At 41.6% G+C, this 11,941-nt stretch overlaps 1 protein-coding gene across 1 annotated transcript in view; it reads right to left on the reverse strand.

Annotated features, from left to right (window-relative positions):
- Positions 1-11,673, reverse strand: part of SACS (sacsin molecular chaperone) — a 60,218-nt gene extending 48,545 nt beyond the window's left edge. The window contains exons 1-2 of the mRNA XM_068132201.2: positions 11,234-11,673; positions 1,633-1,848 (exon numbers count right to left, since the gene is read on the reverse strand). Coding sequence (XP_067988302.2) covers positions 1,633-1,808 — 176 coding nt within the window. The 5' untranslated portion in view covers positions 1,809-1,848; positions 11,234-11,673. The remainder of the gene's footprint in view (positions 1-1,632; positions 1,849-11,233) is intronic.
- Between the last annotated feature and the right edge of the window lie 268 nt (positions 11,674-11,941).

The following is an 11,941-nucleotide window of genomic DNA, read 5'->3' on the forward strand; positions in this document are numbered from 1 at the left end:
ACCTCGGAGACGTGCTGAATGGAGAAGGTGGATCAGACTCGGCAACGGTTGCTCGAGTGAGATGTGCATGGAAGAGGTTTCGGGAACTGAGTGGCGTGCTGATGATGAGGGGAGTGTCGTTGAAGCTGAAGGGAAAGGTGTATGCTGCATGTGTGAGAAGTGTTATGATTTATGGGAGCGAGACATGGGTAATTAACGTAGAGCAGCAACGAAGGTTGGAAAGGGTGGAAATGCGAATGGTTCGACGGATATGCGGAGTATCGTTGAGAGAGAGGAAGACAAATGATGAATTGCGAAAGATGATGGGAATAGAGCCTGTGATTGATGCTGTGAAGAGGAACAGGTTGAGATGGTTTGGTCATGTGTTGAGTAAGGATGAAAGTGACTGGTTGAGAAGAGTGATGGAAATGAATGTAGAAGGAAGCAGAGGACGGGGAAGACCGAGAAAGACTTGGCTAAAGATGGTGGAAGAAGAAATGCGGGCAAGGGGGTTAACAAGGAGAGATGCAGAAAATAGGGCAAAATGGAGAAGATTGTCATGGGGACCGCAAGGCTAACCCCCGCTCTAGCAGGGAAAATGGCCTTTAAAATGCATGTTGTTGTTGTTGTGATATAGTCAATGTGGAGGAGAAAAGAGCAGGATAGGGTAGGGGGGGTCTCAAACTTAAGGTCCCCTCTGAATGGTATATTTTGTGATGTAACACCCTGCCTATTAATGACCAGTCTGCCAATTTAAAGTCTGATTAAGAATAAAACCGGGATAAGACAGCTCAAAGGCAAGTGCGTTATCTGTGAGCCATCCCGTCCGACCCTTTTAACTACTGGAGAGCACCTCTCTAGAATGAGACCACTCAACCTCGGTGTGAAGGGACAAAAGTGCCTCTGCGGTTACAGCCACAACTTTTGGCTTTCCATCGGTCTCCATGATCATTCTCATGGAAAAAAGAAACGGACAACCAGAAAAGGTATTCAAAACTGAATACGCCATGACGAGCATAGCTGCCCAGCAGGTAAGGTTTCAGATCTGATATTTCAACCGCCGAGTGTTCTCCATCCAGAAGTAACTGTGCGGGCATCGTGCCCCTGATGTAAAGTACCCTCCCAAGGGGGAGGAGGCATTGTGTGACTAAAATAGGCACACTGTGAGACCTAGCATTTTCATCATCACCTGGCGTGTGATATCGGATGTGGTCAGACATGTGGGTGGGTAGGTTAAGATCGTTATTTATTTATATATTTTTTGCCTGCCTCCCCTCCTCTTAGGAGGTGATAATTCGGTGTGCCGCTGATTGTCCACATCAGTGTTTTCAGGACGGTGTTCAAATGCTTTGTGTGGCTGCTCTCTGTCCCCAAAAAAGAAAAAAATATTCTGTGCAGAGTACGCAAGAGCAAGGCTAGCAATGAGAAGAGTGCGTGCACTTGATCCTCAGCCTGTGCCCACCAGCTTCTGGATGATGTTTACCCTGGTCTTGATCTTTTCTGTGACTCGTTTTAAGTGTTCGCGGAACGACCAACCAACGAGAGACTCACTAAAACAAATGACTAATACAAGTGATACAAGCGTTGGTAAGGACTATAAAATGACCTCAAGAATGAACTGATAATAAAAAGGGGGAGCGAAGAAGGCCGTACCTTGGAGAAGGAAGACCGCAGGCATGGCCCATGCTGGACTCAGAGAGAGCGGAAAGCTGACACGAGATAGACGGGGAGGAGACTCCACACGGTGGGCCAGAAGTGGGCAGCAGCCGGCCCAAAGAAGGGCATCCTTGCTCAGGTGAAGCACTGAAGGTGTGCATTGCTGATGGCATGCCTCCAGCACCATGCGATCCAATTAACAACAATGGATGCCTGGCCGAGCACACAGAGAGCACACATCGGTAAAGCGGTAACAGATAACGTAAAGATTATTGAATCGGTGGTGATAAATGCTGCCTGGTTATTGTTAACTAGTTAAAAATGCAAAATTAACCACCTGGTGAATCTCTATTGAATAGGCCGAATGATCTAAGTGATCTTACTGACTGGAGGCCTTCAGCCACACCAGGTGAGGATGTGTGATGGAATGTTAAATTAGTACAGGACGTTTCAAAAAGAGTATTCAGGTGTTTTCCTACACCTGACAAAATTACCTTTATAGTTGATATGAGCAATTATAATCAGTTTCATTATTAACGAACAACCAACAATTATTATTACTAGCAGAAGCCCGTGGTAAAAATACCACGATATAAAAAAAGGAAAAAACAAAGGAAGCCGTTTATTCTTGCGCTGGTTGAAAGAGCGCAAAAAGGTGATTGAAGCAGCGGTCTGTCGCCTATACACCACATGGTTCAATTTGCTCTTGTCTGATTGAAATAATTGTAATTTTCCCATAGGTTTGGATTAATTTGAAGAAACTTTTATTTAATACTTTTTTCTCCCCAAGGTCTCCATGATCATACTGTCTGTCTGTCCATATGTGATGGACAGACAGAGAGACAGACAACAGTGTCATCTACATATATATATATCGGTATTATTCATTAATGACTTCATAACGATATCCACTTCAGAATTTCCAAGACAAAAGGTACAATCCATTATGTTACTGTCTATGGTGTCGTAATAGTCACTCTACAGACATGTCTGCCGTTACACTCTTCCTCATCACTGTAAGGTTGGTGGTCAGGTTGGTGGTCTTTCTGTCCAGGTTGGTGGTCTTTCTGTCCAGGTTGGTGGTCTTTCTGTCTTCTACCGACTCCTCTCCGGCCTTGCTCCCCCAGCTCTCTCTGTGCTCTGTCCGCTCAATATTCCTTCAGGTCGCACAAGATCTGCCAGCAACCCTCTTATGGTTAAACTGCCAAAGTCTAGGCTCTCTGCTCACCTTCACTCTTTCATTCCTCTTTTCTCCCGCCTCTGGAACAAACTCCCTCACTCCCTTCAATCCCACTCCTCCCTCCAGGTCTTTAAAATAGCTGTTCACCACCATCTCTTATGGCCCCATCCAAAACCTTGATCTTTTCTACCCCCGCTAATTCACCCCAGATACACTTTTTTGGAAATTCCAACTTCTTTCCTGGAATTCCTTGCAGTGTCCATATGTTTGAGACTTCTCCCACCTCCCCCCAAGCCCTCCCCCTCCCACATTTCTCCCGATGTCCCTGCTCTCAAATGTTGTGCTTCCGTCCTTCCTCCTCTCTCCCCATCTTGTCTCCCGCTCCCCTTGTTTTGTGTTTTATGTGTCGGTTTCACTTTTTGTGTGATTAATGTTAGCTCTTTCGCGAGCCTCGATCTTGTATACAAAAAAAAAAAAAAAAAAGCCTGAACTCGTTCTTTCGAAATCTACTTTCCTTCACTCTGATCTTTCTTCCTCAACCCTCGCACTCCCCCATTCCTCCACCACAACCTCCCCCCCACTCCATCCTCTGCCATTGCACGCTATGGAAACATTATCCGGGACTATGAGGTACACAATGCAGACACCAATTCAGAACGTTCATGAGTATTTTAAACAAATTACTAGATAATGTGATAGAGGCAGTAACACTTGACTTAAAGAGGACTTGACTGCACGAATGGCGGAATTCAAAGGAGCACAAGGTGTGCACGGGGTGTGGGTGTGCACGGGGTGTGGGTGGAGGAGGTGAATACTCTGTTATTCGTGCTTTGCTTTATTGCAGGAGCAGCTCAAGTCACCATTTGCAACATGTAAACTCAAAGCACACAACAAACCCGACATTTGTATTCCATGAAAGAACCCAGTTGCATTTTCCAGGCCGGAATACGTCCAAAAATAATAATAAACCACACTGTGCCATGACGTCACTCCAGCTTGGTGACGAATTTAACGGTTTCCTGTCAAATCCGGAGCGCACGTGACACGAAACAATTTGATTCGCTTGTGACAAGGAGACGCCAACAACTCTAAAAGTTTGAATGTTAGATGAAAAGCTTATAAAGTGGGACTGACTTCACAACCATGTTGTCATATTGGGGGCAAACCGGGGCACATACAGTATCACAACTTGAGGAATGCCATCTGATTGGCTGAGCACCTCGGGGGCACGATTTGGGGGGGGGGGGGGGGGTGATGGACCGTCATGCTCAATCCAAACAAGCCACTAGTCGTGTTTGTTTGAAAGTAAACGGATTCCTCCACCAATTGATCCAGTATGGCACAGCAGAGTCTCCCCGTGCTGGATCTCACACTCCCATATTGATCCCATAAAGTAGGAGGTTAGCCCACCCCCCCCCCCTCCCCCAAAGCATTCATTGTTCCACCTTGGGGACGAAAAGGGGGGCAATGGAGGAGGAGGAGGAGGGAAGGCATGTGCTAGGGTCGAATCCAGATCTAGTGATTGATCGATCCCTGCTGGTTGACAAATGTTCCAACGGGAGAATAGAAGGGACGCTGCTCGAATCTAAAGGAGCCCACCCAAGGGTATCCTACAAACTTTTCTGTGTTTTATTTGTAACTCCTGCGACCCCGTGAAGGTAGTTGTGAATGCTCCGCACGTCTCGCGTCTCATGAGCCAAATGCAGCGTTCGTGACGACCCTTTATTAGTCTATTGCTGCGTAATTACCAGTGATTGCGAAAACCACAGGTTCCGTTTATTCACCTTGTTAAATCTACCGTTTACATAACCTGGACATATAAAACATCCGTAATCATCCCTCCATTCAATATGGTAAGGGACTTTAACTTGAACTACTACTCTTCCTCTAATTCTTCCTCTAATTGTATAGTACTAGGGCATGCCCGTACTATATATATATCTAAAATTATATCCCCCCCCCCCCTCTATTTACATGAAATGGTTTGGTCCAAAGCGAACGGCTTGCGAGTACGGTGTTTTTTATCGGACCCGTGGAATTATAGATAGTAGTTTTAATTAGTTTTAAAACATAGTTTAACGGCAACATAGTTTTCCAACGTGAAATAAATGAATACGCTCTCAAATGTGCCGTCCGAGGCAGAGTCTGTTCGCCACGTTCGGCACACGTGATAGCTCGCTGCTCTCTGATTGGTTGAATCGTTTTTTGGACATAGCTCGGTAACTACTTGTCCGATTAATATGAAACCTTGAAAAGGCACATCCTCGGGTCCCCAGCAATATACCTGGCAAGTTTAAAGTATATCGGACCCGTGGTTGTCGAGAAACAGCGGTCACAGACATACAAACATACAAACATACAAACATACAAACATACACACAGAGATTACTGGAATTATAGATAGATAACTTCCCTGCAAATGTCTGCTGCTCTTCTTCTGCTCCAATCGGTTCTTCTGATCATGTGCTTGTTAAAGTGGACATCTCTCTGGCCATTCTCAGAGAGCCTCCTCAGCGCCGACGAGTCTGGCATTTCACTCAGGCTGACTGGCATGGTCTTCAAGCAGCCATCAATCATCTGGACTGGTCTCCCATCTCTACCGCCTCTGACATCAACTCATCCTGGGAATTCTTCCAAAGCAAACTGCTCTCTCCCTCATGCACAGATTTATCCCATCTCATCTTCAGTTATCTTACCCTTCCTCCCATCCATGGTACACTGAATCTTGTGGTGAGGCAGTTGCCATGAAGCAACTTGCCTTCACCTCATGGAAGGCAAACCAACTGAAGGTAATCTCAGTTCCTTTCACAAAGCTCGGACCAAGTGTGTGTCTACCCTCAGGAGAGCCAGGAAACAATATCTCTCCACTCTCAAGATTGAACTCTCAAATCTGTCTTCCTCCTCCAAATCCTGGTGGCGTCTGGTCAAATCTGTTTCTGGTGTTTGTTCCTCATCCATCCCCTCCCTTACCTCAAACGGCTACACAGCTGACTCCGCACGTGAAAAAGCTGAATGCCTCAACTGTGTTTGCCTCCAAATCTTGTGTCCTAAAACCGTCGTACCCAGCTGCTCCTGAACTCTGTGTCCTTCTCTCCTGACAAGGTGGAGAAGTTTCTGTCAATCCTCGACTCTGATTCTGCAACTGGACCAGACGGCATCAGCCCACGGTCCTAAAATCCTGCTCTGCCGCTCTATCTCACCCTCTATCTGTTCTTTTCACCCTCTCTTTTGCTCAAGGTCATCTGCCATCAGCTTGGAAATTAGCCAACATTACTGCTTTACACAAAAAAGGTGTAAAAACAGATCCTTGCAACTACAGACCAATCAGTCATCTCCCAATAATCAACAAGGTCATGGAATCAATCATCGCTTCTGACATCAAATCCTTCCTCCTCTCCAATCTCAGATCATCAATTTGGATTCAGACCAGGTCATTCTACTCTGGACATGCTGCCTCTGCTGTCTCAACAATGGATGGAGGTCCTTAATACCAAACAGGAAATTAGAGCTGTCTCCCTTGACATATCACGTGCCTTCGATACGGTCTGGCACCCCGCTCTGCTCACCAAACTATCCTCCTATGGTATCCATAGAAATCTCCTCGCATGGCTTGCGGACTTCCTCTCTGGTCATAGTCAATGTGTGGCCCTGAATGGTTTTCTCTCATCTCCCTTTCCTGTTCAGGCTGGAGTTCCTCAAGGCAGTGTTCTGGGCCCTGTGCTTTTTCTGGTCTTCATTAATGATCTCTCCGACTCTCTGGAAAATCCTCTCTATCTCTTTGCTGATGACTCCACTCTCTGCCGCTCCATACCCTATCCCTCAGATCAGCAGTCCTCACTCTCTGCAGACCTGGACAAAATCACAGACTGGTAAAACAAGTGGAACATGTCTTTCAATCCTGACAAATCTCACACTCTCACTATGTCTCTCCGAAAAGACCGACTGGACAACCCTCCAATCTACTTTCTCAACAATCCTCTCCAAGAAGTTCTGTCACTCAAGCTCTTTGGTCTCACTATCTGCCATGATCTTTCCTGGGAAAACCACATTTCCAATCTGGCCTCCAAAGCCAGTCGCCGACTGGGCATCCTCCGTCGTGCGAAGTCCTTCCTTGGCACACCTGAGCTCCTCACCACATACAAGGCTTTCATCCGCAGCTCAATGGAATACTGCTCTCCCCTCTGGGCCGGTGCTCCTGCCTCACACCTAGCTCGGCTTCACGCTGTTGAAACCAAAGCTTTCAGAATAATTGGAATCTCCCGCGATGAAGCTAACTCCGAGGGCCTTCCACTTACTCACCGCAGGCAGGTTGGTGGTCTTTCTGTCTGCTACCGACTCTTCTCCGGCCTTGCTCCTCCAGCTCTCTGGGCTCTGTCCCCCAAATACTCCTACAGGTCGCACAAGATCTGCCAGCAACCCTCTTATGGTTAAACTGCCAAAATCAAGACTCTGCTCACCTTCATTCTTTCATTCCTCTTTTCTCCCGCCTCTGGAACAAACTCCCTCACTCTCTTCAATCCCACTCATCCATCCAGGTCTTTAAAACAACTGTTCACCACATCTCTTATCTTGTCCCATCCAAAACCTTGATATTTTCTATCCCCGTTAATTCACCCCAGATCCACTTTTTTGAAATACCGACTTCATTCCTGGAAGTCCTAGTAGTGTCCATGTGTTTTATACCTCTCCCCCTCCCCCCCGCCCCATTCTCATGCCTCTTCCCCCCCCCCCCCGGCCCCCTTCCCATGCCTCCTCCCCCCCCAAGCCCTCTCCCTCCCAGAGATCTCCCGATGTCCCTGCTCTCCATCTTGTTCTCCCGCTCCCTTTATCATATGTTTTATGTGTCAGTTTGTCTTTTTGTGATCAATGTTAGCTCTTACACGAGCCTCCATCTTGTATATATTTGTATATCTTGTATATATACATCTTGTATATGTATACAAAAAAATAAATACAAATTCTTCTTATACTTCTCCTTCCTTTCCTCTTCCTCTTCCTCATTTGAATTTATAATGGCGGGATGATATACCCCTCGAGCGACGCAATATAACTACAAACTACCGACTGCACGTGAGGTGTTAAACAAGTTCTCGGAACAAGATGGAAGATACCGATCACTTAGTCAAACACACATTGAAAACGCATGACGAGGTGTGTACAGTGTAATGTCAAAATAGTGTATTTATACAAAATAGTGTACAGTGTATTCTGATTGCGGTTACCATAGTCTGTTACAGTGTCAGTGTTGCTGAAGCAGTTTCTTGGCAAGGGTTATACTGGGTGGTTTGCATTTGCCTTCCCAGGAGTAGTTAGAGCAGGAATTTGTAATTTGTTCATGGTGCCGGAGATAACTCGCCTTCTCTAAGTGAACAACACCGTGGGATCTTTAAAATCCACTGTCTAATGCTAGCAGGCCCGTTTAACGTCTATACGAGCAACGGCACACACGTTGATGAATCACCCTGCCTGTGAAACACCAGGATGGCATTTTATAGCTGGGTCTGGATTCGAAACCAGGCTACACAGGTTGGAGGAGAATATGAGTAAGTACACCTCGAGACCATCCTGGCAGCCCCTATACTATTCTACTAACTATTCTACTAACTCTACTAACTCCTCACAGCTGGTGAAACTGTTTTATGTTTCTATTTTTTTTATTGTTTCAAATATATTTATTTAATTTTATTGTTTTATATATATATAAAATATATATATATATATATAAAAATATATATATATATATATATAAAATATATATATATATATAATATACATACATATATATATATATAGATATATATATACATACATATATATATATATATAGATGTTTTATATATATATATATAGATGTTATGTCCATATATATTATGTAGTTATTTGTTTCAAATATATAAACAATATATATATATATTGTTTCAAATAGATTTATTTGTTTTTATTTTCTTTCAAATACATACTTTTTTATTGTTTCAAATATATTTATATATTTTATTCTTTCAGATATATTTATTTATTTTTTATTTCAAATATATTGATTTTTAGGTTTCAAATATATATATATATATATGTATATATATATATATATATATATATATATATATATATATATACATATAGATTTTTTGTTTGTTTGTTTCAAATACAATTATTTATTTTTATTGTTTCAAATATTTTTTTTTTTATTGTTTCAAATATATTTATATATTTTATTCTTTCAAATATTTTTTTTATTTTTTATTTCAAATATATTGATTTTTAGGTTTCATATATATATATATATATATATATTTGTTTGTTTCAAATACATTTATTTATTTTTATTGTTTCAAATATATATTTTTTTATTGTTTCAAATATATTTATTCTTTTTTTTAGTTTCACATATTTTTATTTTTTATTGTTTCAATTTTATTTATTGTTTCAAATATATATATTTTTTTTTTATTGTTTCAAATATATTTATGTTTTTTATTGTTTCAAATATATTTATATATTTTATTGTTTCAAATATATTTGTTTTTGTTTTTTTCAAATATATTGATTTTTAGGTTTCAAATATATATATGCATTTTTATTGTTTCAAATATTATTTTTTTTTTATTGTTTCAAATATATTTATAATGTTTTTTAGTTTCACATATATATATATATAGTTTTTTTTTGTTGTTTCAAATATATTTTTATATTTGTCTTTTACTGTTTCAAATATATTTGTTTTTGATTGTTTCAAATATATATATTTTTTGTTTCAAATGTATTTATATATTTTTTATTTTTAAAAATATATATACTGTATATATTTTATTGTTTCAAATATATATTTTTTTATTGTTTCAAATATATTTATTCTTTTTTTAAGTTTCACATATTTTTTTTTTTATTGTTTCAATTTTATTTATTGTTTCAAATATTTTTTTTTTTTTTTTATTGTTTCAAATATATTTATGTTTTTTATTGTTTCAAATATATTTATATATTTTATTGTTTCAAATATATTTGTATTTTTTTTATTTCAAATATATTGATTTTTAGGTTTCAAATATATATATATGCATTTTTATTTCAAATATATATATATTTTTTTATTGTTTCAAATATATTTATAATTTTTTTTAGTTTCACATATATATATATATTTTTTTTATTGTTTCAAATATATTTTTATATTTGTCTTTTACTGTTTCAAATATATTTGTTTTTTATTGTTTCAAATATATATATTTTTTGTTTCAAATATATTCATATTTTTTTATTTAAAAAAATATATATATATATTTATTTTTTTTGTTTCAAATATATTTATATATTTTTTATTCTTTGAAATATATATTTTTTATTGTTTCATATATTTATTCATTTTTTTGTTTCAAATATTTTTTTTTTTTTTTTTTTTTTTTTTTTATTGCTTCAAATATATTATATATATATATATTAAAACATATTGCATCTATTTTTTCATGGACTGACTATGTCTGAGTGGCGACCTGGCCAAGATTGTGTTTCCTCACCAATGAAACTGCCTCGGAAGCCATACACACCTGACGGGACGAAGAGTACGAGAGAGAGACACAGGTAATAAGCAAGGAAAAGTTTTTCAGCAGAATGTGCAGTGACAGCACCATGGGCCATGGCTTGAGAGTGAAGAAGAGGAGAGTTGAGATAATATTAAGGCTAAAGGTGTGTCCGTTAGAGGGTAGTTATAATGCTTGGAAGCTGAAATGATGGAAAGGTTTAAACTGGATCTGGATAGGTAGATAACTGGAAACAATGAGGATCTAGGGGTACATTGATTTTTGCGGGTATGCGTGGGCATGATGGGCCCGATGGCCTTCTGTGTCGGACATCGTTGTACACATCGTTGTTAATGAAGACAATTTTTTTAATCCTTGGCATGTCCTGGACTTGAGTACAGTATCTCATTCCGATATTTTTTTTGAACAGCCCACGTGTTTCAAAAGCAATCTACTATAAATAATAAACTCCTTTATTGTGCCAGGTTTATCTCCACGTTACGGTTTGTATCCCAGGATCACAAATGACATCCCGGAAGCACATCAGAGTTAAAATTAGTCCTGATGCTTTATGTTGCGTAAGACATTTTAACAGCAACCGTTGAAACTTTTACCCGCCAAATCGTCCTCAACCATTCCAGCCAATCAATCACGAGCGTCACCTTCGTGACGATTTAAAAGACTATTCTGATTGTTTGTACAATGGAAACAATCGTATTGAACCGTGAGCACGGATTCACCATGCCGGATTCGTGCGGGCCTCGCAGGCCGCCCTCGGAGCCCGACACAGGAAGTTTTGCTCAATCCAGAACTTTCTCACTTCCTTTGGGGTGGATAAGGAATGGGGCTACCGATGCTTCACGTCTGCATGGCACACTCCTCGCACGGTTCCGGCACGCCTTACCGGCGACTGCAGTTCGCGCTCTCAGTGCGGCTTTGGGGACATATCCAGACCTCGGTGACCGCGGCCTCGATCGACCCTCGATGTGGCTCGGTCGTGCCGGCGGCAGCCGGGGTGGAGAAGGCACGGCCCGGGAGGCACCCTGGGCATGTGTGGCCAGAGCCCGATATCGATAAGGCGGAGCGCACGCAGTCCTGCCAGGATCAGGAAGCACGCCGCCCGCGCGCTCTCCTCGACTGTAATAAAGGAGCCCCCGGCGTGTGACGTATTGCGGCGTGAGACGCCCGGACTTGCAGGTGACGACTCTCCGCGTGCCAGCACCGGGCTTGGGATGCGACCCTCCGCGTGCCAGCACCGGCTTGGGATGCGACCCTCCGCGTGCCAGCACCGGCTTGGGACGCCACTCGCTCGTCTCTGGAACTTGTCCGATTCCGCGGCAGTGGCGGCACTGGACGCAGCTGCGCTCAAGCGATGCTACACAACAACAAAAAGAGCGTTTGTTTGGGAGGCGTTCCTCGTTATAATTTATTGGAGACTGTGAAAGGCGTCACAGACTTAATATCCGAAATCCCTGGGTCTAGATGAGTTGCTCTGCGTCTAGATGAGCTGCCCTGGGTCTAGATGAGTTGCCCTGGATCTAGATGACTTGCCCTGGGTCGAGATAGATGGCCCTGGGTCTAGATAGATGGCTCTGGGTCTAGATAGATGGCC

Source organism: Myxine glutinosa, chromosome 12, assembly GCF_964187855.1.
Source record: "Myxine glutinosa chromosome 12, kmMyxGlut1.1, whole genome shotgun sequence".
Lineage (NCBI taxonomy): Eukaryota > Metazoa > Chordata > Myxini > Myxiniformes > Myxinidae > Myxine > Myxine glutinosa.